Source organism: Sapajus apella, unplaced genomic scaffold, assembly GCF_009761245.1.
Source record: "Sapajus apella isolate SASKATOON/1434 unplaced genomic scaffold, GSC_monkey_1.0 scaffold144, whole genome shotgun sequence".
NCBI classification, from domain to species: domain Eukaryota; kingdom Metazoa; phylum Chordata; class Mammalia; order Primates; family Cebidae; genus Sapajus; species Sapajus apella.
Window position 1 is genome coordinate 2,044,084 of NW_022437084.1, and position 27,405 is coordinate 2,071,488.

At 52.5% G+C, this 27,405-nt stretch overlaps 2 protein-coding genes across 6 annotated transcripts in view; both read right to left on the reverse strand.

Annotated features, from left to right (window-relative positions):
• The window catches only part of POLD1 (DNA polymerase delta 1, catalytic subunit), a 32,345-nt gene extending 22,455 nt beyond the window's left edge, over positions 1-9,890 (reverse strand). For 3 of the 4 annotated variants that reach the window (XM_032264442.1, XM_032264440.1, XM_032264443.1), the window contains exon 1: positions 9,804-9,890. The gene's annotated coding sequence lies outside the window, so the exon portion shown is untranslated. Of the gene's footprint in view, positions 1-1,473; positions 1,509-9,803 lie in introns of those variants that run through there. The other variant, XM_032264441.1, reaches the window with a different exon arrangement.
• A 1,317-nt stretch (positions 9,891-11,207) lies between these two features.
• Positions 11,208-26,107, reverse strand: NR1H2 (nuclear receptor subfamily 1 group H member 2). Of its 2 annotated transcripts, none has more exons than XM_032264446.1 (10): positions 25,780-26,107; positions 17,288-17,395; positions 16,544-16,605; positions 16,317-16,454; positions 15,700-15,990; positions 15,348-15,619; positions 14,965-15,144; positions 14,288-14,387; positions 12,005-12,213; positions 11,208-11,761 (listed from the first exon to the last, which is right to left on the reverse strand). In XM_032264446.1, exons 3-10 carry the CDS (start codon positions 16,584-16,586, stop codon positions 11,615-11,617), a joined length of 1,380 nt encoding a protein of 459 aa, XP_032120337.1. In that variant the 5' UTR covers positions 16,587-16,605; positions 17,288-17,395; positions 25,780-26,107; the 3' UTR covers positions 11,208-11,614. The 2 variants fall into 2 exon arrangements, with proteins under 2 accessions (XP_032120337.1, XP_032120336.1); XM_032264445.1 differs by lacking the exon at positions 25,780-26,107 and adding an exon at positions 17,534-17,683.
• Between the last annotated feature and the right edge of the window lie 1,298 nt (positions 26,108-27,405).

Consider the following 27,405-nt stretch of genomic DNA (forward strand, 5'->3'; position numbering starts at 1 on the left):
ATTCTTTCAACCTTCCTATTAATTTGAATATCAGAAAAATAAATTTTTAAAAGGTGCCTGTCCCTGGCCGGACATGGTGGCTCATGCCTGTAATCCCAGCACTTTGGGAGGCCAAGGTGGGTGGATCAGTTGAGGTCAGGCATTTGAGACCGGCCTGACCAACATGGTGAAACCCTGTCTCTACTTAAAAAATACAAAATTAGCTGGGCATGGTGGCACACGCCTGTAATCCCAGCTACTTGGGGGGCTGAGGGAGGAGAATCGCTTGAGCCCAGGAGGTGCAGGTTGCAGTGAGCCAATATTGCGCCACTGCACTCCAGCCTGGACAATAAGAGCGAAACTCCAGCTCAGAAGAAAAAGAAAGTACTTGTCTCCTAGGGTCCGGGCTGAGAGAGGGGATGACTGGAACCTAGGGCAGATCCCAGACGAGGCTGGGAAGAGGGAGGTGAGCAGGTCAGCTGTCCTAGGTTCAAGTGAACACCCCTGAATCTCATAACGATTGCCCCATATCCAGTCCTCACTTCACCTTTTTAGTTAATTGATTTTTTTAGATGGAGTCTCACTCTGTCACCCAAGTTGGAGTGCAGTGGCTGATCTCGGCTGACTGTAACCTTGACCTCCTGCATTTGTGATTCTCCTGCCTCAGCCTCCAGAGTAGCTGGGATTACAGGTGCGTGCCACCATGCCCTGCTAATTTTTTGTAATTTTAGTAGAGACAGCGTTTCACCACGTTTGTCAGGCTGGTCTCGAACTCCTGACCTCAGGCAATTTGTGTGCCTTGATCTCCCAAAGTGCTGGGATTATAGGCGTGAGCCACCGCACCCAGCCTTGCTTTGCTTTGCTTTTTTGCAACAGAACACACCTTTCCGACCCTGAATCTCCAGAGCAGCCACAGGTTGCCCAGCTGAAGACTACATTTCCCAGGGTGCACTGCCAGGATGGTCATGTGACTAAGTTCTCCCTCGAGGAATGAGAGTGATCCTGAGGTGTGCAGCTACTGGGACATCCCCCCACCCTCTTCCCCTGCACAATGGCTGGAACGTGGATGTAGTGGGGAGTCAACCACAAGGGCGGGGACAACACTGAGCTCCCTAACAACCTTCCGGAGCAACGCTGTCTGCTAACCCTGCACACTTGTCAAAGTATTATGTGTAGAAATCAATTTGTCTCTTTCTTGGGCCACTGTGCTTTGGGGGCTCCTTGGTACAACAGCTTAGACCTGAAAAAATCATGGAGAACTTCTGAACTGACGGGGTATATGTTATAAATGCTCAGGGAGGTTCATAACAGACCCTCAGCATTAGAAAGGGGCCAGCAGGGACAGGCGCGGTGGCTCATGCCTATAATCCCAGCGCTTTGGGAGGCCAAGGTGGGCAGATTACAAGGTCAGCAGTTCAAGACCAGCCTGGCCAACATGGTGAAGCCCTGTCTTTACTAAAATTACAAAAAGTAGCTGGGCATGGCGGCAGGCACCTGTAATCCCAGCTACTCTGGAGGCTGAGGCAGGAGAATCGCTTGAACCTGGGAGGTGGAGGTTGCAGTGAGCTGAGATTGCGCCACGGCACTCTAGCTTGGGTGACAGAGCAGGGCTCTGTCTCAAAAAAAAAAAAAAAAAAAAAAAAAAAGAAAGAAAGAAAGGGGCCAGCTACTGACAGACATGCACCAAAGATGAATCTCAAAAACAGGATGTGCAAAACCCAGACACAAAGCACATATTGGGGGAATGAGGAGTGACTGGTTACGGAGTATGGGGCTTTCTTTTGGGGTGATGAAATGCTTTGAAACTAGACAGAGGTAATGGGTGTACAACACTGTAAACATGCCACCTGAATTCTTTGCTTTACTATTATTTTCTCTTTATTGAGAGAAAATAATTTTTATTGAGAGAAAAAATATTTTCTCTTTATTGAGAAAAAAATAAAGAAAATAATAATTTTTCTGTCTTTATTATTTTCTCTCTTTATTCACTGTCGCCCAGCTAGAGTGCAGTAGTGTGATCTCAGCTCACTGCAGCCTTGACCCGCTGGGGCTCAGGTGATCCTCCCACCTTGGCCTCCTGGGTAGCTAGGAAGACAGGTGCATGCCGCCATGCCTGGCTAATTTTCTTTTTTGGAGAGACAGGGTTTTGCCATGTTGCTCAGGCAGGTCTCAAACCCCTGGGCTCAAGTGATCTGCCCACCTCGGCCTCCCCGAAGTGCTGGGATTACAGATGTGAGCCACTGTGCCCAGCCATTGTTTGCTTTAAAATGGCTAATTTTACCTCCATAAAAAAGGTATATGTTGTATGATACCATCTAGACAAAGTTGTAGAATAGACTAAAATGATCCATAGTGCTAGAAATCAGACTAGTGGCTGCTCCTAGGGTGGGAGAGACTGGAAAGGGTGTGAGGGGGTTTCTGGGTTGATAAAACATACTATACAGCCAACTGTACACTGAAGACCTGGGCATGGCACGCCATGTAAATGACACCTCAATTACAAACATAAAAGTTTGGAGGCTGCAAGTCCACATCTAGGGACGTATGATGCAGATACATTATCACATAAGAAAAACTGCATTTATAAGGTTATTTCCGGCAGCATTGTTTGAAATCCCCAAAGACTGGAAACCACCTAACTGTCCTCCCCTAGGGGGCTGTTTAAATAAGTTATGTTAAGTCTGTTCAATGGAATACTATGCAGCTGTGTAAAGAAATGAGGAAGCTCCTTGTGTACTGATACGGAAGGTCCTCAAAGAGGCACTGTTCAGTGGATAAAGCAAGGTGCACAAAGGTGCACTCAGAGTTTTATCTTTTGTGTTGAAAAAAAGGTCTAAGAAAATGTTTACCCTCTGGGCACGGTGCCTCACACCTGTAATCCCAGCACTTTTCGAGGCTGAGGCAGGTACAGCACTTGAGGTCAGGAGTTCGAGACCAGCCTGACCAACATGGTGAAACCCCGTCTCTAGTAAAATACAAAAATTGGCTGTGTGTGGTGATGGGCACCTGTAAGCCCAGCTACTCGGGAGGCTAAGGCAGGAGAATCGCCTGAACCTGGGAGGTGGAGGTTGCAGTGAGCCAAGATCATGCCACTGCACTCCAACCTGGGTGACAGAGCAAGACTCTATCTCAAAAAAAAAAAAAAACAAACAAAAAACAAGCAACAAAAACAAAAAGAAACAAACCAATCCAAAGCGAAGGGTGACAATACTGTGCTGAAATCTTTAAAACTGTCAATGTCATGAAAAAAAAAATTGCCTGGGCTAGGGGGCTCACATCTGGAATCCCAACACTTTGGGAGGCTGAGATGGGATGGTCACTCGAGGCCAGGAGTTAGAAACTAGCCCAAGCAACATGGTGAGACCCAGTTTCTACAAAAAATTAAAAATTAGTTAAGCATGGTGGTGCATACGTATAGTCCCAGCTACTCAGAGGCTGAGGTGGGAGGATCACTTTAGCCTGGGAGGTGAAGGCTGCAGTGAGCCATAATTGTACCACTGTGGTACAGTCTGGATAACAGGGCGAGACCTTGTCTCAAAAAAAGGAAAGAAAACGTTGCCATGACAGCTAAATGTGTGTGATCCTAGGTTAGAGTTTGGATTAAAAAAAAGAAATTATGGGCTGGGTGCGGTGGCTCATGCTTGTAATCTCAGCACTTTGGGAGGCTGAGGCAGGCAGATGACCTTAGGTCAGGAGTTTGAGACTAGCCTGGCCAACACGAAACCCCGTCTCTACTAAAAATACAAAAAAAAGTAGCCGGGCTTGGTTGTGTGTGCCTGTAGTCCCAGCTACACGAGAGGCTGAGGCAGAATTGCTTGAACCCGGGAGGCAGAGGTTGCAGCGAGCAGAAGTTGTGCCACTGCACCCCAGCCTGGACAACAGAGTGAGACTCAGTCTCAAAAAAAAGAAATTATTAATAGCTTTGAAGACTATTACAGGAACACGTGGCAGATCTAAATAAAGACTGTCTATTGGATAACGTCACCGTCTCATGTTAAACTGCATGACGATGACAACGACACTGTAGTTCTGCAGTTGGACATCTTGTTCTTAAGAGCTGACTGCTGGAGGCCAGGCACGGTGGCTCTTGGCTGTAATCCCAGGACATTTGGAGGCCAAGGAGGGGTGATTGCTTGAGCCCAGGAGTTTCAGATCAGCCTAGGCAACGTGGTGAAACCCTGTCTCTATAAAAGAATACAAAAATTAGCAGGGTGCAGTGGCATACACGTTTAGTCCCAGATACTTGGGAGGCTGAGGATCAGCTGAGCCTGGGGTGGTCAAGGCTGCAGCGAGCCATTATACTGCATTACAGCCTGCATGACAGAGTGAGTTCTTGTACTAAAAAAGAAGGTGTCAACTGCTGGATCTTTCAGAGGTGAAGTATCATGATGACCACAGCTTTCAGTAGTTCAGCCAGAAAAAGGACAGAAGGGGCCAGGCGCAGTGGCTCACGCCTGTAATCCCAGCACTTTGGGAGGCCAAAGCAGGTGGATCACAAGGTCAGGAGATCCAGACCATACTGGCCAATATGGTGAAACCCCGTCTCTACTAAAAACACAAAAATTAGCCGGGCGTGGTGGCACACACCTGTAATCACAACTATTCAGGAGGCTGAGGCAGGAGAATTGCTTGAACCCCAGAGGCGGAGGTTGCAGTGAGCTGAGATTGTGCCACTGCACTCCAGCTTGGGCGAGACAGCTCAAAAAAGTATGAAAGTACAAGTGCCGGGCGCGGTGGCTCACGCCTGTAATCCCAGCACTTTGGGAGGCCGAGGCGGGTGGATCACGAGGTCAAGAGATCGAGACCATCCTGGCCAACATGGTGAAACCCCGTCTCTACTAAAAATACAAAAAATTAGCTGGGCGTGGTGGTGCGTGCCTGTAATCCCAGCTACTCAGGAGGCTGAGGCAGGAGAATTGCCTGAACCCAGGAGGCGGAGGTTGCGGTGAGCCGAGATCGCGCCATTGCACTCCAGCCTGGGTAACAAGAGCAAAAACTCCGTCTCAAAAAAAAAAAAAAAAAAAAAAGAAAGTACAAGTATATGTGTATGCTTGGATGAAGCAAAGGAGGTGTCACGCCGACAGCCAGTGGATCTAGGCAAAGGGACATGGCTGTTCACTGTGCTCAATCTGTACCTTCTCTAGGTTTGAGAGGGAAATATTTAAATGAAAACAGTAACAATTTTACAAGGTGGGCAGAAGAGTACATATAAATCATTTTGCTTTTAATGCAGGGAGTATGTAGAAATCTTTTTGTTTTTAATGCAGAGACTAGGTATAAATCTGTTTGCTTTTAATGCATCATTCTGCGAGGAGAGCTAAGAAACTGGTTTCCTGGGGGACAGGGTGGAAGAAGGCTTCATTTGGTAACTGCTTTTCTGAGCTGTAACTCACATACTATACAATTCACCCATTTAAAGTATATATAGTTCAATGGTATTTAGTATGTTCAGAGTTAGGCAATCATCACCACAATCAATTTTAGAACTCTTTCATCACCCTAAAAAGCCTACATCCTTTAGCTCTCTCCCCCGATTCAGCCCATCTGCCCTCACCCCTGGCAACCACCCATCTTACTTTCTGTCTCCATGGATTGGCCTATTCTGGGCATTTCCTATAAATGGGATGTTGGAATCTGCAGTCTTTTGTGTCTGGCTGCTTTCTCTGAATGCGTTCATCGTTCATGTGCGTGGCGGCCTGGAATCAGAGCTGCGTTCCTTTTTTGCTGAGTACTTTTCCACTGTATAGCTAGAACACGTTTTACGTATCTGCCCATCGGCGGATGGACATCAGGGTGGAGTTGTTTCCACCGTTTGTGAGCGGAGCACCCGTGAATGTGTGCAGGGGGTTTCGTATGAGGAAGACTTTAAATGACTCTGTGTTTGCGTTCTTCGGGTGACAACTGCGTACATGAGTGACTTATCTCACAGGAAGAAGCAAGCTCAGTTAGTGGCCCTTGCTCCGGCTGTGTAAGTAGCCAGAGATGGACAGGGAGTGATGACCTGCAGGGAGAGACTCGGCTGGGACAGAGGAAGTGCAGGGGCTTGTGGGAGCCCAGAGTCACTGCCGGACCTGGAGGAGGAAGGAAGGGGCCGACTGGCTGCCCGAGGTCAGTTGGCTGTGGCTACGGGGGTGCGGTAGGAGGGACAGTGTCAGCAAGCGCAAAACCTGGCCTCTTGTCGGTACAGACTGGAGGGAGAGCAGTATTACGAGGGAAAGGCCCCCGTGTGCCCCCTCTCATGTGCCCTGGCACAGGACGAGAGCTTGGCAAACACTGGCCTCTGCCCCTCTCACGAGCAAGCACTTAACAGAGATTCAGCAATAAAATGACAGTACATGCTCGCTGCAGGCCAGACACTTGTTTTCTTGATGAGCAACTCACTCACTCACTCCCTCAATGACCTCATCCAATCTCACTCAATCTCACAGCTTTGTTTTTATTTACATATATATATATTTTGAGACGGAGTTTTGCTCTTGTTGCCCAGGCTGGAGTGCAATGGCCTGATGTTGGCTCACTGCAACCTCCACCTCCCAGGTTCAAGTGACTCTCCTGCCTCAGCCTCCAGAGTAGCTGGGATTACAGGTGCATACCACCACTCCTGGCTAATTTTGTATTTTTGGTAAAAACGGGGTTTCTCCATGTTGGTCAGGCTAGTCTTGAACTCCCCACCTCAGGTGATCCACCTGCCTCAGCCTCCCAAAGTGCTGGGATTACGGGTGTGAGCCACCGCGCCCGACCTGTATGTTTTTTTGAGATAGGGTCTTGCTCTGTTGTGCAGGCTGGAGTGCAGCGGCATGAATATGGCTCACTGCAGCTTTGATCTCCTGGGCTCAAATGATCCTCCCACTTCAGCCTCCCAAGTAAGTTGAACCATTAGCAAGCTGTCATGCCTTGCTAATGTTTTAATTTTGGTAGAGACGGGATTTCACGATGTTGGCTAGGTTGGTCTCAAAACTCCTGGGCTCAAATGATCCTCCCGCCCCAGCCTCCCAAAGTGCTGTGATTACAGGAGTGAGAAACCACACCCGGCCTCCACTCTCACCGTTTTTTGTTTTTTTGAGATGGAATCTCATTCTGTTGCCCAGGCTGGAGTGCAGTGGCATGATCTCGGCTCACTGCAACCTCTAAGTCCCGAGTTCAAGCCATTCTCCTGCCTCAGTCTCCTGAGTGGCTGGGATTACAGGTATGTACCACCGCACCTGGCTAATTTTTGTATTTTCAGTAGAGATGGGGTTTCACCACGTTGGCCAGGATGGTCTCAATCTCCTGACCTCGTGATCCACCCGCCTCGGCCTCCCGAAGTGCTGGGATGACAGGCGTGAGCCACCGCGCCTGGCCAGTTTGTGTATTTTTTGTAGAGATCGGGTCTTGCTATGTTGCCCAGGCTCACCTCCACACTTTTGGCCTTGTCCTTCCCCCAGGCCTCTGTGACTGTTGCCTTTGGACTATCTGGGTGTATGTCTGCCTCCCTTACCGGCCAGGGGCCTCTGGATGGCAGAGCAAGGCCTGACTCTCCCCTAGGACCCTACCATCACCCAGCACAGGGCCAGGCCCCCAGGAGGCCTTGAGCAGTGTTCGCTGCATGAAACTCCACTGCATCTGGAGGCTCAGCTCAGGCTTAGCTCCTCCAGGATGACCAGCTGCCCTTCAAGGTTCCTACAATGCCTTGTACTACTTTCTTTAATGCACGTGTGCAAGCAGAGCTCAGATTCTTTCAGCCTGTGAGCTCCTCAAGAATAGAGGTCAGCATCTTGCCCAAGTCGGGGTCTCCAGCATCACCCTGCACAGTGTCTGGTCACTTCAAGACATGTGAGTTTAGGCCAAGCACAGTGGCTCACATGTGTAATCCCAGCACTTTGGGAGGCCAAGGCAGGCGGATCAGTTGAGGTCAGGGATTCGGGACCAGCGTGGGCAACACGGCAAAACTCCGTCTCTACTAAAAATACAAATATTAGCACACACCTGTAATTCCAGCTAAATGGGAGGCTGAGGCAGGAGAATCGCTTGCACCTGGGAGGTGGATGTTACTCAGTGAGCTGAGATCATGCCACTGCACTTCAGCCTGGGCAACAGAGCAAAACCCTGTCACAAAAACCAAAGGAAAAAAAAAAAAGACACGTGAGTTGAAACTCCCTGTGAGTATCACCCACTCTGGTGAGTCTTCCCTGAGCACACAGGTTCTTCTCTTAGCTCCCAAAGACTATCACTGCTCCATCATAGCTCAGTGCACTCTGGATTGAGATCTGTCCTCCTCCAACCAAAGTGGATGATCATTGGCTCCCCAGTGCTCAGCAGAGGGCCTGTCCAAAGAGCAGCTGTCAGAAGGACTTAAGAGAGGGAAGAGCATTTTAGGGGAGGGAAGGAACCTCTCTAAGGGAAGAGAGACCTGGGTGGGGAAGTGCAAGAAGGAGGAGAGAGAGGTAGCCAGGTGTGGTGGCAAATCCCAGCACTTTGGGAGGCTCAGATAAGTGGATCACCTGAGATCAAGAGTTCGAGACCAGCCTGGCCAACATGGCAAAACCCTGTCTCTACTAAAAATACTAAAATTAGCCAGGCATAGTGACGGGCGCCTGTAATCCCAGCTATTCAGTAGGCTGAGGCAGGAGAATCACTTGAACCCAGGAGGCAGAGGTTGCAATGAGCAAGGTTCGCACCACTGCATTCCAGCCTGGACGACAGAGCAAGACTCTGTTTCCAAAGGAAAAAAAAAGAGAGAGAGACAAGGCAACAACAACAACAGGTTCCTTGAGTGGGGGGGCTGAGGCGAGGCACTGGTATCACCTTGCCCCCTCCGGTGTTCCCCTCTAAATCCTGCCCACTCACTCCCCACCCTAAGCTCTACCTTCAGAGCGGCACTCCCAACCTGCTTCTCCCTTAGCCCTCTCCATCCGGCCTGCTGCTCAAATCACAAAACTTAGAGTCATGCTGGACTCTTCCCCTCACTCCGACACCCAGTCCATCAGCCAGCCCCCTGGCTCTACACGCAAAGATAATCTAAGCCTGATTCTCTCTGCCTGCAGGACGCTCTCTCTCCTTCCACTCTTGTTCCTGCTACAGTCCAATTTCCACTCAGAGGCCAGCGAGTTTTTCAAAACACGGGGCAAATACATGTTGTTTCCACGCTCAAACCCTCCCAGAGCTCCCCAATGAACCTTGAATAAAGGCCAGATTCCATATCAAGGTTTACAAGGTCCTACAGGACCTAGTTCCCCATCACGACTCCGACCTCATCTGTATTTCTCTTGTCCCATCGGCTCCTGCTACAAATACATCGAGCTCCTTCCACCTCTGGGCCTTTGCACTTGAGGGTGCCAGAGCGGCCACTCCAGCTAAAGAAGCAGGCTCTTCGCTCATGATCACATTGCGTTAGTTTCCTTCTGAGAGTATCTCGGAGCCCAAGAGCACTGCTTTACTAGTGCTACTATTAACACCGTCTGTCTTCTCGAAGCAGGGACCTTCTGACTTGTTCTTGCTTCCAGAACAGCGCCTGGCACAAAGCACTCAAACACCTGCCGAATCAAGGACACCAAGCCCGCACCACCCAGACCCCCCGTGCCTCGCGTGCCTCCCGAGCCCCGCCCCGCCCCCGGCGCCCGGCGCGTGCGCTCCCTGCCCGCGGAGAAATTCCACCCCCACCCCGGCCTTTTCCTGCGCGTCCCCGCGCCCTCACCCAGGAGACCCCTGGCCCCTGCCCCCTCCTGCGCGCCCCCGGGCCAAGGGGTGCCCTCGCAACCCTCTCTCAGTTCTATGTGCCCTGGCTGCTCAAGCCCCCTTCCCTGTCAGGTCCAGTGCCCCGAACTCCCCTTCTTCTCTCTACTCACCCGCTTCAAACAGCGTTTCCCGCCACAGCCTACGCCGCCGTGACCCCTGACTCCCGCGTGCGCAAGCCCAGAGCCGCGGCGCGCTGAGACGGGCCACGCCCCCGCCTGACCTAGTACGGGCGAGGCCACGCCCAACCGGGCAGCAAACCACGCCCCACTCGTGCAACTGCAGGGCAGGCCCCGCCCCCTTCCTCTGCTGGCAAGTGGCCTCGCCCCCTTGCTGAAAAATCCCCTAACTCCGCCTCTCATGACGTCATCCCAAAGCCACACCCCTCCGTGCGGCTGAGTTCACGACCTCGTGTTGTCCGCGCGCGCCGCGGCTCTGTTCTCTCCCCGACACCCTCGGGTGCTGCGCGCGCATCTTCCCCGCCCCCCCCCCCCCCCCCCGCCTCTCGCCCGGGGCCGCGTCGGGAGCGCTGCCCCGACGCTGCCCACCAGCCAGCGGGTGACTTGATGCCAGACGTCCTGGCAGAGGCTGGCCGATACGTGGTGGAGCCCTGGCCTTTTCTCCTTCATCCTGGCCTCAGTTTCCCCATATGTAAACTAGACTCAACGCATGATGGTGACACTTGGGCGCTCGGTACACTACTCCTGGAATAAGGTGATCGTTTGTAACCACCCTCATTTCCGCTGTCCCCCGCCTTAAATAAATGTACCTTTAAGTTGCATCCCTTCATGCAACCCCCGCCTTTCGCCCTTGATTGGAACTGCCCATCCAGCTGCTTCAGAGCTGGCACAGCGGGAGGAAGAATTGGGGGAACTTCTCGGCTTGCTCTCACTCCAAACTCCCTGGATCTCTCCTCACCTTCCAAAGTTTGCACGCACTGTTCCCTCAACTTGAAGACCCAGCCCTCGGGTTCTTGTTTTAGGTCCAGGCGATCGCCTTTGTTGTGATGCCTTGCCTAACCTCCTCTTGCCCCGCCAGTGCCGCCCTCATTAAAGCCCCTATTCCCTCACATTCTGTCCGTGCCTATCCCCAGTATGGTAGGAGGGTCGCTATCTTGTTCACGGATGTTTCCAGTGCCTAGAATTGTGCCTGACATATCGTAAATGCTCCGGAAACATTTGCTGAGTGAACGATGTCTCCATCTCTAGAATGCCCAACCCAGTAGCTGGCCCACAGAAGGCCTCAGCAAACACTTGTTGGGACAAAAGTCCAGGTCCCCTCATCCACTTACATCCTGTTTATCCTTCAAGTCTGGGTTCTGATTCACCATGTCCAGGGAGGTGACCTTGAGGCTGTGAGGTCCCTGTCCTGTATCTCCATAGCAGCCATCACATCACCCAGCTCTGGAATCGTATGTGCCACACCCAGTCCCACCTGCCGAATCAGGTTTAGGGACCTGGTGTCACTGAGGACCCTAGAAGCCCACCCCCTCTCCATCTCACACTCCAGCTCCGGGCTGGCTTGTATTCATATTTTATTTCCCTGTTTTTGTTTTTAGATTTTATTAAATAAAAGGAGCAGAGAGAGGGGAGCCCCTGGTCTCCCAGGCTATGGGGGAAAAACCATGGGCCCTCTCCTCCCTCTGTTCAAGGTGCACTGCGTGCTGGGCTTGAGGTGTAAGCTGGGGAGGGAGGGGAGAGAGAAGGGTCAGCGGTCGGGACCTGTAATCCTTTCCCCTTCTGGAAGACTCAGTGGGCAGGAAGGGAGCCTCCTGGACCCGGACTGGGGCTCATCCCAAGGGCCGAGGGCTGGCGGGACTCAGGCCCTGCCCGGGGCCCCTTCCATCCCAGGAGGAGGAAGGGGTGCCGGCGTCTATCTGCTGGAGGGTGGTCAGGCAAGGCTGTGGGGCTGGGTGGCTGGCCCCTCACTCGTGGACGTCCCAGATCTCAGACAGTAGAGGCGGCAGCTTCTTGTCCTGGAGCCGCAGGGCAAAGACCTGCTCCGAGTGCACGGAGCTCAGCGTGCGCAGGCTCACCAGCTTCATGAGCATTCGAGGAAAGCGCAGCTGGTCCTGCGGGAAGCAGGTGGGTGCCGGCTGAGACCCTGCCATGCCAGCCCACCGCAACCGAAAGGAGGGCCCCTCCCTGACCAGGCATGGAAGCCAGCTTGGGGCCCGCCCGTGTGCTTGGACTAGACCTGGCTCCCCGTCCGGAGGGCGGGGCCTGAAGACAGACTCCGCCCAGGGGACGGCAGCACACTGCCAGAGCCCAGCCTGGACGGATCTCAGGACCGAGTCGGCTCTGCGGCCCCCTACCTGCGGCCTCTTGATGCGCGTGTAGGACAGTAGCGCCTCCACGTAGGGCTGCTGCAGCGCCTCCACGCGGCCCGGCTCCTGCACATTGGGCCGGTCGGCCGAGAAGATGTTGATGGCGATGAGCAGGGCATACTCAGCGTCGTCCAAGCCCAGCCGCCGCATGGCCCGTGAGAACTCGAAGATGGGGTTGATGAACTCCACCTGCAGGCCTGTGGGGCGGGAGGGCGCCCGTGACTCCCTCAGCCCGAAACCGGGCCCCACACCCTGGCCCTTGGCACCGCCCACAGTCGCTGGGGCCGGGAACACAGCAGTAATTACAGAATTCTTGTCATTTTTGTCCACCTGTGTCCCCGTGCCCATGAGAGTGCTGGCACGTAGGTGTGCCACACATCCCGCCCAGGGAGGGGATGAATAATGAGGGTGTACTTTTCTTCAGTATTTTCTACGATCCTATCACCTCCCTCTTCCCACCTGGGCAGTGGCTGCAGCTTCTGCTGTCCTATCCTTGCCCCCTTCATGAAGGCAAAGGGAAGCTTTTAAAACCTAGGTCACGCCATGTCAGTCCCTGTGCTGGCTTCCACTGCTCAAGCTAAAGCCCAACTCATTCCCAAGACTGACTTGTTCCTTCATCAAACGTCACTGAGTACCTGCCACGGGCCAGGCCCCGGCACTGACATTTCAGGGCAGAGGGGATGCGTCATAGACAAACACATCAGTAAGCGGCCCACCTGTCAGAGGGCTCTGAGTTCAATGGAACAGAACAGTGCACAGAAGGGTGAAGGCCCCGCTGAGAGCCACGCTTCTATTTTACACAAGGCGGGCAGGGAAGGCTATGCTGTAGGTTACGCTGGAGCAGTGACCAACCCAAAGGTGGTGAGGGATTGAGGCTCCTGAGGGCTGCCCAAGCCATGAGACTTTCAGTGTTAAACTGAGAAGGTCCTGGGCCAACCAGTTGGTTCCCCTAGTACACAGGCCCTTGGCTGGAGTGTGCAGGATGGGTGCCAATAAGAGGCCAGGGTACTAGAGGAAGGGGAGAGGGCGGGAGCTGAGGGCAGAGAGGGAGCAATGCCAGGCCCTAAAGGGTTCTGTGGGCCACAGAGGACTCTAGCTCTTCTCCCAGTGAGACATGAGCCGTGGAAGGTTCTGAGCAGAGGAGGGACGTGAGCAGCCTCAAGTGCTGATGGGACCATTCTGCCCAACCTGTGAACAGCACAATCAGGTGGGTGGAGGCAGGAGGTTCCTTGAGGGGACCCTGGCAGTGTTCCAGGGAGCAATGACCAAAGCCAGGGTGGTAGCATGGAGGGGCTGGGAGGTGGCAGGGTGGGATTCCCGACCTCCTCTCCACCCCATCTCCCTGGGCTCCAGCTGCCTGGGCCTCCCTGCAGTTCCTCCAAACCACTGGCTCTCCCCTACCTCAGGGCCTTAGCAATTGCTGATTCCCCCTGCCAGAAAGCTTCCCCACAGACCTGCCCTGCTAAGCTCATACTAAAATAAAAGTGTTAATGGGACCGTCTTGGGTGGTGAAGGGGCTGGGGTTAGAGGAAGGGGAGAAGGTGGAGTTCAGACAGATGTTGAGAAATGCAGAGAGGTCGCAGGCAGATTGTGGGACGACGAGGGAGCGAGGCCCTGGCACACGCCCTGCAGCGCCACCAATGCTGCTCCCACTCTTTTCCCAGGCAGTGCCTCTCACTGCCCAGGCCTTCTTCCAGAAGCCCGCCTGCCCAGGTGCCATGCCCAAGTCAGTGCTTTTGGAGAGCAGGACGCAGTGCTGCCCTAGACAGCGGGGAAGGCTGCCTGCTTCACAATGGAACGAGCTCCAGCCTGCCTCCCTCGGCTGAGACCAGGTTTCGGGGTGGGAGAATGCCTTTCCTAATGCCCACCAAAACACCAAGATGGCTGATATGATAACAGGGGCCCCTCTGACTCAGCTTCCACTGCAACCCACTGTACGGAGTTGGCACTCAGTACATTCTTTTTCTTTTTTTAAAGAGAGACATAGTCTCCTCTGTCGCCAGACTGGAGTGCAGTGGCACAGTCACGGCTCCTAGCAGCCTCCAACTTCTGGCCTCAAGCAGTCTTCCCGCCTCAGCCTCCTGGGTAGCTGGGACTACAGGCGCGCACCAGCACACACGGCACATGCACTCTTTTCTCGCTCTCATGTTGGCTCAACCCTCACCCTGACTTTGGAGACAAAGAAACAGACTCCCGACAGGGATGCGATGGCCCCAGGTCTTCCAGCCAGCAGGGGCGCCAACCCTCCCCGAAGCCTCCCCGGGACGCTACCTGCGCGGTGGAAGTCATCTTTGCTGTAGGTGAAGTCCTTCAGGAAGGTGATACACTCCGTCTCGTGGTTGTAGCGTCTGGCCGTCTCCAGCAGCATGATCTGAGGGTGGCAGGGGGAGGGGGCTCGAGCCCTATGACCCTTCAGCTGCTAGTTCCCCAGCTCCTGGCCCAAATGGGGATCTAATCTCACCAGATTAATCCCTCAACCCCGTCCCCGCTGCTCTCTCAGCCACACCAGCATGCAGATAGCACGTGAGACAGCTGAGCTTTCTCCACTCCAGGCCTCCGCACTCGTGGCATCCCCCTCTCCTTAGGATACTCTTTCCCCAGGTGGGCACAACGTACAGGGGCAAGAGATTTGATCTTTGTTCTTTGCCATATGCCAACACTTGGAATGGAGTCTGGCATACAGTAGCTGCTCAATACTTATATGTTATCCCTAACTTGACTCAAATATCAACTCCTCTGAAAAGACTTTTTGGCAACTTTTCTTTAAAACAGCCCCTCCAGCCTCTTGGCCTTGGCCCCTTTTTCCTTTCTCTTCCTGGCTCATAGGAGACTCTATTCCTCGTGGAATATCATTCTGTAAGGGCAAAGACTGGTCTTGCTTAACTCTGCCCCCAAGCATCTGTCCTGAAGCTATCTCTGGGATTCCTGGTGGGCAGATGGGCCATCACCTCGATGGTGGATGCCTTCAGGAGGGCGATCTGGTCCTCCCGGCCCAGCTGCAGGAAACCAGGCACTTGCTTGGCGAAGTCCACGATCTCCTGGACTGAGATGATGGCCAGCTCCGTGAAGTGAGCGAAGCGCTGCTGGCGGGCATCTCGGGACTGGGGGTCTGCGCCCAGGGGCCAGGGCTGGGACACAGGAGACCAAGGTCACTCCCAGGGGTTTGTGAGCCTACGTCCGGGAAGCCACCTTGAGGCCATGCCTGCACCCTGGGGTAACCTCCTCCCAAAGCCCCTGCCCTCTGGAGCCTCATTCTCCCACACCCTGAGCGATGGCCCAGCCAGCTCTACCCCATTGGGATCATCACACGTAAGGCTGCAGGGGCCAGTACCGTGACTTTGGGCTGGTCGGAGAAGGAGCGTTTGTTGCACTGCAGCTGGGCCGCCACCAACTGCTGGATCATTAGTTCCTGAGCCGCTGTTAACTGGACACCTTCGCCTTCCCCGGAGACCTGGCTGCTCGCCTCTGATCCCCCAGGGGATGCCCCAGGCCCAGAGACTGAGCTACTGCTGCCCTGTGGCCCCACAGGCGACGGCGACTGTGACTGCTGCTGCTGCTGCTTCCGAATCTTCTTCTTCCGGATCTGTTCTTCAGAGAGGACGCCTGTAGGGAGATGCAGGCCTCAGCGCAACCCCGGGGGTGGGCGGGGCCAGGCCAGCACCACCCCCTCCCGCCGCACTCACACTGCTCCCTCATCCCTGCCTCCTTGCACTTGCGCAGCCGGCACTGCTGGCACTTGCGCCGCATGAAAGCGTCCATCTGGCAGGTTCCACCGCCCCGGCAGGCATAGCGCCTGGCCCCGCCACGGACCACACTGCGCCGGAAGAAGCCCTTGCAGCCTTCGCAGCTGAGCACGTTGTAGTGGAAGCCAGAGGCCTTGTCTCCGCATACGCGGCAAAGCTCGTGGCCCAGCATCTTCGGGGCTGGGCCCTTCTTTCGCTTGCGCTCTGGCTCCTCCTCCGGGTCTGGGATGACTGGGGTGGGTAGGCAAAGGCCATGAGAGAGCCACAAGGAGAAATGGGAGCCAGAGGCATGGGCCCACAGGAGATCCCCGGGCAATGCGCCAGAGGATGGAGGGAGAGAGGAGGTGCTGGTCACACTCACGGAAATTGCAATTCAGAAAAACGTATATGTCAGTGGACCCCAGAGGAAGCACCAGAGGAGATGTCAAGGAGAAAGCATGAACAAAAACCAAGGATCAGGGACCTCCCACTCTCATCTCCATTTCTTTCTCCCTTCCTAAATCCCTCCCCAAACCTCCACATCAACTCCAGAGCCCTATCCCAGGGCCTTGTCTCACCCCAGTCCGTGCTGCAGGCTAAGCCGGCCTCATCAGTGCCCGGGACATCAGGGTCTGGACCCCCGGGCCACGGCTCGGGACCCTCCTCCTTTACAGTGGGTGAAGAAGAGGGGGCGCTGGGCTGAGGGGGGCCATTTCCTGGAAGAGGGTGGAATCCAGGAAAGGTACAGTGAGCTTCTGCTAGTGTGTAATAAGGGCTGGGTGGGGAGGTGAAGAGACTCACTCACCAGGCAGGGGGGTATCCACGGAACTCGTGGTGGGAGAGGACATGGTGGGGTCACGGAGCAGCCTGTAGAATACAGGGGACTGAGAGTCTTGCGGGGGCTAAGAAGGGTTGGGTCAGGTCAGTTACAGGTCCCGAAAGGGCTTCCCCTCTTTCTTCCATCTCTGAGACCCTACCCCCAGCCACAACCCTGATTCCTGCCAGCCTACAAACCCTCCCCATCCTTCTAACAGGGCCCGCCCCCTTCTGCTCTAGGCCAGCCTTCACCTTGGCCTTAAGCCCCACCTCTGCTCTAGGCCCCACCCCTCAGGGCCCATCCACCTGCTCTTTCTACTAGGGCCCATTCTCCTTCAATCATGCTCTGTCCTGACGGCCTCCCATCTAGTTTTCCCCAACCTCCTCTTCATAAGACTCTACCTCACTTCTGCCCCAACCACCCCTATTTCTCATTCTGAGCCCACCTCCTCCCATTATGCTCCGCCCCCATCCTTCCAGGTTCAGCCCCTACAGCCCCTATCATGGGCCTTCCAACATCCACATCCCTCCCTCCAAGCCTCACCCTACAACCTCGCTCCAGGTCCCACCCCATCTCCTCCCATCATGCTCCGCCCCCTAAACGGGTTTCAGGCCCCGCCCCCAACCCCGCCTCCTCCCTCATGCCCCGCCCCCGACCCACGCTCTAGGTCCCGCCCCATCCCTGCCCATCATGCCCCACCCCACCTCCTCCATTCACGCTCCTCCCCCGCACCTCACTCCAGGTCCCGCCCCTCTCCGAGCACCAGCGGGGGGCGGGGCTCATGGCTGCGCGCGGGGGTCTCGTGGACGGCCTCTCGCGGAGTGAACTACTCCTGTTGCCCTGGAAACAGCCGCGGGAGGCGCGAGTTACGGAGGGGAGGGAATGGAAGGAGAGAAAGGGGCTGAGCGGAGCACGCGGGGAGCGCCGAGAAGCCCCGGGTTCGGGGCTCCTCCCGCGTCTCCCCACTCTTGGCTGCACCTGCCTCTCCCTTTGCTCTGCTTCTCTTCGTCCTCCTCTTTAGCCCCTGACACACCGCCGCTACTCGAGTCCCCTCAAAAGTAACTTCGCCACTTCTTCCGGCAACCCCGCCCGTGCGTCACGTCCGGAAGGGGGCGGAGCGTGAAAGTTGACGGACTTCCCGTCCGCTTAGGACCAGCCGAAGTGGCTGCCCCGCACGGAAGTTGGACATTCACCGGAAGTTTACTTTACCGGGTAGAAACGCCGGAACTTGACAGAAGAGTTCCGGACCCATTTCCTCGCTTCTTGGATCAGCAGGGAACCTCGGAGCCAAACCTCCAGCCCCGCCCTTTGTGGCTTTAGCTCAGTCAGGCGCTTCTCTGAGCCTGCGGCAAAACCCAAGCTATAGTTGCGTGTCGTACATGACTGATTTAAGGCACGTTTGCACTTTTTTGGTCCTTACAAGTTTTCTGATTTTGGGGTTGTGCTGCTTGTTGGTTTTATTTATTTACTTTTATTTTTATTTATTTATTTTTTTTTGGGGAGACTGAATCTCACTCTGTCACCCCAGGCTGGAGTGCGGTGGTGTGATCTCAGCTCACTGCGACCTCCGCCTCCTGGGTTCAAGAGATTCTCGTGCCTCAGCCTCCCGAGTAGCTGGGATTACAGCCCGGTTTTTGGTTTGGTTTTTTTTGTGTGTATTTTAAGTAGAGACAGGGTTTCATCATGTTGGCCAGGCTGGTCTCTAATCTCTTGATTCAGATGTTTGAGACCAGCCTGACCAATATCTCTGCTAAAAATAGGTGGGCATGATGGCACATGCCTGTAATCCCAGCTACTTGGGAGGCTGAGGCAGGACAATCACTTGAACCCGGGAGGCAGAGGTTGCAGTGAGCTGAGATCGCGACAGTCCATCCTAGGCAAAAACAGCGAAACTCCGTCTCAAAAAAAAAAAAAAAAAGGAAAGTAAAGGAAAATACGTATTTTTTTCTTCCCTGCTTTTGAAGAAAATATGTATTTTAAAACATATGGCCAAATGGGTTCTTCTTACCTGCTGCCCGGATACAGCTTGTCTGTCAAGACTAGGGAACTGCAGTAGAGTTTAATATATGTAGAGCGGGCTGAATGGGAGACGAGTTTTGTTTCTTAAATCAGCTTCCCCCAGAATTCAGAGACGAGAGTTTTTGAAGGATAGATTGCTGGACCAAGGGCTAGGAGAACGGGTGCTGCGGACTGGTTGAGGATGCAATCATAGGAGTCTGGAAAAGGGTCCTTCTGTTGTCACCCATAGAGGGTGTCCAGGTTCTTGGTGTCTTCAGCAAAGAATTGGACAAAACGCACAAAGCAAGCAAGGAATGACGGGATTTATTGAAAATGAAAGTACACTCCACAGTGTGGGAGCAGGCGGAGCATAGGGGCTCAAGGGCCAGTTACAAAATATTTGGAAATTTAAATACCCTCTAGAGGATTCCATCGGTTACTTGGGGTACGCCCAATGTAAATGAAAAGGATGAAGTAAAGTTACAAAGTTATTTATTTCCTTAGCCTATGTCCCCTGGAGAGGATGTTTCCTGTCATAGCTGAAGTGTGAATTGGCCTTATGTTCCCTGCCTCCAGAACCCGTGTTCCTGCCTCACTGTGCTGAGTCGGCTTCCGGGTGGGGGCCACAGGACAAATCGAGTTATGGTTCTAGGTTTTCCAGGAACAGGGTGGACAATTCTCAGAACTGAGGGTTCCTCCTCCTTTTAGACCATATAGGGGAACTTCCTGATGTTGCCATGGCATTTGTGAACTGTGGTAGTGCTGGTGGGTGTGACTTTTAGCATGCTAATGTATTATAATCAGCGTATAATGAGCCATGAGGACAACTAGAGGTTACTGTCTTCGCCATCTTGGTTTTGGTGGGATTGGCCTGTTTCTTTACTGCCTATGCTGTTTTATCAGCAAGCTCTTTGTAACCTGCATCTTGTGCCAACCTCCTATCTCTTCCTGTGACTAAGAATGCCTTAACCTCCTGGGAATGCAGCCCAGTAGGTCTCAGCCTTATTTTGCCAAGCTCCTATTCAAGACAGAATTGCTGTGGTTGGAATGCCGCTGACATATGTGCATGCCTTTAAAAAAAATGGGAATATGTGATCCATGCTCTTTTGTAACTTATTTTTCCACTCAGGCCCATCCTTTGAGACTGTGGAATTTTCCACCCAGGGATGTTAGAAGCGAAACGAGTGGTTAACATGAGCATTGGAGATGGTAGAACCTGGGGTCTCTGTCCCTTCCTGTGTAACGATGAGCCAAATTCCTTAACCTCCCTACACCTCAGTTTCCTTGCCTGGAAATTACAAACAAGAGTGAGTCAGGAGGTTGGGTGCGGTGGCTCACACCTGTAATCCCAGCACTTTGGGAGGCCTAGGTGGACGGATCACTTGAGGTCAGGAGTTCAAGACCAGCCTGGCCAACACAGCGAAACCCCGTATCTTCTAAAAATACAAAAATTAGCCAGGCGTGGTGGTGCATGCCTGTGATCCCAGCTACTCAGGAGGCTGAGGCAGAAGTTGCAGTGAGCTGAGATTGTGCCACTACACTCCAGCCTAGGTGACAGTGAGACTGTGTCTCAAAAAAAAAAAAAAAAAAAAAAAAAAGAGTGAAACAGGAATAATAAAGCATGGTCACAAGAGAATAGAAAATTCCAGGCAGCAGTTTCACATGAATAGCAAAAGGAAATTGTTGAAATAGTTGCTGCAGGTAGGGGCTGATAAGACTCTGGAAAACCCTAGGTGTGGACCAAGCTGGCTAAGACCCAATGGAGCCAACGAGGCCCTACCTCTGACATAGGTCTCACCCAGGACCTCGTTATATTTCATTAACACATACCCACTAGCGCCAGGACAATTCAGGAACATCCATATTTGGTGTAAAACTGGGTGGCACCACAGTTCCGAAAAATCTCCTTTATCGGCCAGCTGAGGTGGCTCAGGCCTGTAATTCCAGCACTTTGGGAGGCTGAGACGGGCGGATCACCTGAGGTCAGGAGTCAAGACCAGCCTGACCAACAGGGTGAAACCCCATCTCTACTAAACATACAAAAATTAGCCAGGTGTGGTGGCCAGTGTCTGTAATCCCAAGTTTGGGCAATCCCAGCTACTCAGGAGGCAGAGGCAGGAGAATCACTTGAACCTGCACCACGGAGGTTGCAGTGAGCTGAGATCATGCCAATGTACTCCAGCCTGGGTAACAAGAGCAAAACTCCGTCTCAAAAAGAAAAACAAAATCTCCTTTTTTGTAGGAATCTTCATGAAGATTCCACTCCTTGATTAAAGAAACCAGAATAAAGATTCCACTCCTTGATTAAAGGCAGCAGCCCCAGTCCCCCTGCACAAGACTCTTTTTCTTCCTTAGTGGCGTGAAAACGGAAGGACTCTCGAGTCCACCCACACTCCTCTTTGTAGAGTGTGTACTTTTCACTTTGCAATACCTCTTTGTACTTTCAGTATGTTCCCACCCCATCTGTCCTTGAGTTCCTTCCCGAAATGGTGTCAAGAGCTTGGACAGTGACTGGAAGTCCCACACGAGCGTTTCGGGACTTCCCCTTGCCCACCAGTATCAAGAGTGCTGACCTTGTTGCCTTGCTCTTATGACTAAATGAGGTAAAAGCATAAACAGGGTGGGTTTCAAATGAGGGGCCGGATATGGTGGAACTATATTTATACTCTCCTTTTTCTTCTGAGATAAGATCTCACTCTGTTGCCCAGGCTGGAGTGCAGTGGTGCCACCCTGGCTCACTGCAGCCTTGACCTCCAGGGCTCCGGTGATCCTCCCACCTCAGCCTTGAGAGTATCTGGAACTGCAGGCATGAGCCACCACACCTAGCTAAGTTTCTGTATTGTTGGTAGAGATGGGGTTTTGTCATGTTGCCTAGGCTGTTCTTGAGCTCATGGACTCAAGTCACCTGCCCACCTTGGCCTCCCACACTGCTGGAATTACAGGCATGAGCCACGGCATCCAGCCCATATTGCCTCTTGTGGATGTTAAAGCTGTTTGTAACTTTCCACTCTTAGAAAAGCGCAAGAGCCCTGAAATAGGCTGAAGAGGAGTTACAACCCTTCCGGGGCAAGTCACACTGCACTCAGGCTCAGCTGACCTACTGGTAAAATAGAAGAAATTGTTCTTTCTTTTTTTTCTTCTTTTTTTCAGCAACAGAAATCTTTTTTTTTTTTTTTTTCTTTTTGAGTTTTGCCCTTGTCACCTAGGCTGGAGTGCAATGGCACAATCTTGGCTCACTGCAATCTCCGCCTCCTGGGTTCAAGTGATTCTCCTGCCTCAGCCTCCTGAGTAGCTGGGATCACAGGTGCACACCACCAGGCCCAGCTAATTTTTGTATTTTTAGTAGAGACAGGGTTTCACAATGTTGGCCTGGCTGGTTTGATCTCCTGACCTCAGGTGATCCACCTTCCTTGGCCTCCCAAAGTTCAGGGATTACAGGTGTGAACCACTGCACCTGGCCTCGTTCTTATTTCTTACAAAGGGGATGACGATTCCAGAAGTGCAGTGTCCGGCATACATTAGCATACATACTACGAAGCAATGCATAATAAGCATACATAACACAAAACTTCACTTTTGTTGTCTGAACATAGTTGTGGGCTACGGTTCTCATTTGTAAGTAATATTCTCTAATTTTTTTTGGTGATAGTTTTATTGAGATTTGGTTCACCTACCATAGAATTCCCCATGTTAAAGTACAATTTAATGGTTTTTAGCATGTTCGCAGGGTTGGGCAACTGCCACCATAACCAATTTTAGAACATTTTTGTCACTCCACAAAGAAACCCCATTCCCATGAGCAGATATACCCAATTCTCCCACCCTTTTTTATTCAGCTTGAGGCAGCCACTAATCTGTATCTGGCTGAGCGAGGCGGCTCATGCCTGTAATCCCAGCACTTTGGGAGGCCAATGCTGGAGGATTGTTTAAGCCCAGGAGTTTGAGACCAGTCTGGACAACATAGGGAGACCCTCCCCACCCCCATCTCTACAAAAAATTGAAAACTAATTCATGCATGGTATCGCATGCCTATAGTCCCAGCTATTCAGGAGGCTGAGATGGGAGGATCACTTGTGCCCGGGAGGTTGAGATTGCAGTGCACCGTGATGGCACCATGGTGACAAAGCCACTGCACTCTAGCCTGGGTGACAAAGCAAGACTCTGTTGCCCAGGCTGGAGTGCAGTGGCATGATCTCAGCTCACTGCAAACTCCACCTCCTGGGTTCAAGCGATTCTTTTGCCTCAGCCTCCCAAGTAGCTGGGATTACAGGCGTGTGCCACCACGCCCAGCAAATTTTTTGTCTTTTCAGTAGCGACGGGGTTTCACCGTGTTAGCCAGGATGGTTTTGATCTCCTGACCTCAGGTGACCCACCCACCTAGGCCTCCCAAAGTGCTGGGATTAGAGGTGTGAACCACCGCACCAGGCTGCTAGACCACCTTTTACTTACCCATTCATCAGTCAATGGACAGGTGGGATATTTCTATTCTTGGCTGTGATGCTGCTATGAACGTTCATGTACAAGTTTTTGTGTAGACACATGTGCTCATTTGAACTTGGAGTGGGGATGCTGGGTCATGCAAGAACTGTGTTTAACTTTTTGCTTTGTTTTGTTTTGTTTTGTTTTGAGACAAGGTCTCACTCTGTCACCCACGCTGGAGTGGGGTGGCATGGTCATAGATCACTGCAGTCTCGACCTCCTGGGCTCAGGCGATCCTCCCACCTCAGTCTCTGGAGTAGCTGGGTCTACAGTGTGCACTAGCAGGCCCGGCTAATTCTTTTGTAGAGACAGAGACTGACTGTGTTGCTCAGGCTGGTCTGGAACTCCCGGGCTCAGGCAATCCTCCCACCTCAGCCTGCCAACGTGCTGGGATGCCATTCATGAGCCACCAGGCCCGGCCTGTATTTAACCTTTTGAGTCGGCTGGGCACAGGGGCTCACACCTGTAATCCCAGCATACTGGGAAGCTGAGAAGGGTGGATCATCTGATGTCAGGAGTTCGAGACCAGTATGGCCAATGTGGTGAAACCCCGTCTCTATTAAAAATACAAAAAAAATTAGCCAGGCATGGTTGTGTGATGTAGTTCCAGCTACATGGGAGGCTGAGGCAGGAGAATTACTTGAACCCAGGAGGTGGAGGTTGCAGTGAGCGGAGATCATGCCACTGCACTCCACCTTGGGCAACAGAGAAAGACTCTGTCTCAGAAAAAAAACAAAGATAAAAAATTTTGAAGCTGGGCGTGGTGGCTCATGCCTGTAATCCCAGCATTTTGGGAGGCCAATGCTGGCGGATCACCTGAGGTCAGAAGTTCAAGACCAGTCTGACCAACATGGAGAAAATCCATCTCTACTACAAATACAAAATTAGCCAGGTGTGGTGGTGCGTGCCTGTAATCCCAGCCTACTCAGGAGGCTGAGGCAGGAGAATGGATTGAACCCGGGAGGCGGAGGTTGCAGTGAGCAGAGATTGAGCCATTACACTCCAGCCTGGGGAACAAGAGCAAAACTCTGTCTCAAAAAAAAATTTTTTTTTGAATAACTACCAGCCTGCGAGACTGCGTGCATTACCCCACTACCAGGGCTTCAGTTTCTCCGCATCCACACCAACATTTGTTTTCTGTCTTTTTCCCTATTTCTCCTCCTTTTCGTTTTCCTTCTTCGTTCTCTTTCTTCTCCTCCTCTCCTTCCTTCCCTCCTTCCTTCTTTCCTTCCATCTTTCTTTCTTCTCCTCCTTCTCCTCTCCTTCCTTCCTTCCCTTTCCTGCCTCCCTCCCTCCCTCTCTTCCTCTCCCTCTCTTTCTCTCTTTCTTTTTGTCACAAAGTCTCGCTCTGTCACCCAGGCTGGAGTGCAATGGCACAATCTCGGCTCACTGCAACCTCTGCCTCCCAGGCTCAAGCAACTCTGCCTTAGCCTCCCGAGTAGCTGGGACTACAAGCGTGTACTACCATGCCCAGCTAATTTTTTGTATTTTTAGTAGAAACGGGGTTTCACCATGTTAGCCAGGTTGGTCTTGATCTCCTGACCTCATGATCCGCCCGCCTCGGCCTCCCAAAGTGCTGGGACTATAGGTATGAGCCACCATGCCCAGTCCTTTCTGCCTCCCTCCCTCCCTTCCTTCCTTTATTTTTTTGAGACAGAGTATCACTCTCTCACCCAGCCTAGAGTGCAGTGGTGCAATCTTGGCTCACTGAAGCCTTGGCCTTGCTGGCTCAAGAGATCCTCCCACCTCAGCGCTGCCCCCCCACCCCTACCCCAAGCAACTGGGACTATGGGTGCACACCACCATGCCTGGCTAATTTTTGTATTTTTAGTAGAGATAGGGTTTTGCCATATTGGCTGGCTGGTCTTGAACTCCTGACTTCAAGTGATCTGCCTGCTTCAGTCTCCCAAAGGGCTGGGATTACAGGTGTGAGCCCCCGTGCCTGGCCTATATTTGTAATTTTATGCCAAGGATATTAGGCTGAAATCTGGTAAATGACAGCATCTACTGCTATTAGATTTGTCCAAAAGTAATTGCAATTTTTCCCATTAAAATTAATGTGAGGGTTGGGCACAGTGGCTCACGCTTGTAATCTCAACACTTTGGGAGGCCAAGGTGGGCAGATCACCTGAGGTTAAGAGTTCAAGACCAGCGTGGCCAACATGGCAAAACCACATCTCTACTAAAAATACAAAAATTGGCAGGAGAATTGCTTGAACCTGGGAAGACAAGGTTGCAGTGAGCTGAGATCACTGCCACTGCCCTACAGCCTGGACAGCAAAGCAAGACTCCACTTCAAAAAAAAAAAAAAAACTAATGCAAGACCACAGGAGGGTGCAACATAAGATCATGGAGGAAACGTGGGTCCGAATTTGAGGCCCTGTGGGGTCAGATGTGGCCCACAGTGGCTGAGTCACCCAAAGACATTGCGCTTGGACACACAAAAGGACTACATTTCCCAGTCGTCCTTGCAGCCAGGAGCAACCACGTGACAGATTCCCGCCAATGGAACAGGAACAAAAGTAATCCTGGCAAAGACAATGCAAGGCATCTGGGCAGATTACTTCGTGTCTGGAGCTTCAAGAACCAGGTTCAGTTGCCTTCCAAGTGCACCTGGGCTGCCTCCTCTTAACCCCCACCTACACCGCAGCACCTCCTCAACCCCGTAAAGTGGGCGATAAATTCCTTTCTTACCAGGTTATTTTAGTAAATAAAATGACGGGTGTAAAAATCTCGCAATGCTTTACCTAATGACATCCTGAGGCTTCAGGAAAGATTGTGTTGGGCGATTCTGGAGATGGTGCTCCTCTGATGGTGGAGGCCGACCTGGTCACAACCCCCTGAGAGATAAGATGGGGGAGATCCAGGTCCCATTGGCAGGGCCATGTTCAGCAGGCGATCTCCTAGTAAGCCCGGGCAGGGGAGTCAAGGAGGAAGCTCTGTTCTGCTCCTTTTCCTCCAGGATGCAGAAAGCGAGAAAGTCGGCATTCCAGGCGGTGGGAACCGCTAGGGCGGAAGCAGGGAAGCTGGAAAGAGCCTGGTGTTCCAGGAGTCCACTCTAGAAATAGGGGTGGCGGCTGGGGAATCTTGGCTGGAAAAACAGGCCCACAGCACCACCGTGTGGCCAAGTGGGAATTTGCAGGCGCGGCCTCTCAAAAACCGGGGGCGCTTGGGTGGAGTTGGATGAGGTGCTGCGGCCGGAAAGAGTAGGGGGCGAGTTGAAGGGCCCTAAATCGAGTGCTCTGACTGAGAAAACAAAGCGGGGGGTGGTAAGAGTTATCAGAGACACAGTCAGCTGTTTCAGGAAAATCCCCCAGAGCAAGGAATGCACAAAGTGAGCCTTTACCATTACTTATGTATCTATTTATTTCTACTGATACAGTGTGTCTCACTCTGTCCCCCGGGATGGAGTGCAGAGTGTCATGCTCCCGGCTCACTGCAGCCTCAGCCTCCTGGGCTCAAGTGATCCTCCTGCCTCACCTTCCCCAGTAGCTGGGGCTACAGGAGTGTGCCACTTCGCCCAATTAAAAAAATTTTTTTTGTACAGAGAGTGTCTCCCTTTGTTGCCCAGACTGGTCTCCAACTCCCAGGCTCAAGCGATCCTCCTGTCTCAGCCTCCCAAACGGCTAGGATGACACCCCCAGCCTCCCAAACGCACCCCCACTTCACCTAGCCTTTTCTTTCCTTTTTTTTTTTTTTTTTTTTTTTTTTTTTGGAGGGAGTCTTGCTCTGTTCCCCAGGCTGGAGTGTAGAAGCGCGGTCTTGGTTCACTGCAACCTCTGCCTCCTGGGTTCAAGTGATTATCCTGCCTCAGCCTCCTCAGCCTTCCGAGTTGCAGGGATTTACAGGCACCTGTCACCACACGCAGCTAATTTTTTTTTTTTTTTTTTTCAGTAGAGACAGGGTTTCACCATGTTGGCCAGGCTGGTTTTGAACTCCTGACCTCAGGTGAGAACAAGAGTCTCTGCCTGGTAATCCAGATAATTCTTCTGGATCTTTTATCCAGCAGTACCTCTATGAGTTTGCAAGAGCCACAGCATTAATGGGCTTGGGGTGCCCCCTAATGCAGACATGGCTTAGATCACAACATTCAAGTACTTTTGAATATGTGAAAAGTCTCCCCAAGAAGGACAGGTACAAACAAGCCTTGTCTGCAGACTACAGTAAACACCGAACATGCCCGGGCGTGGTGGCTCACGTCTGTAACGTGTCAGCACTTTGGGAGGCTGAGTCGGGAGAATCATCTGAGGTTAGGAGTATGAGACCAGCCTAAGTAACATGATGAAACCCCGTCTCTACCAAAAATACAAAAATTAGCCAGGCATGGTGGCAGGTGCTGTAGTCCCAACTACTGGGGAGGATGAGGAAGGAGA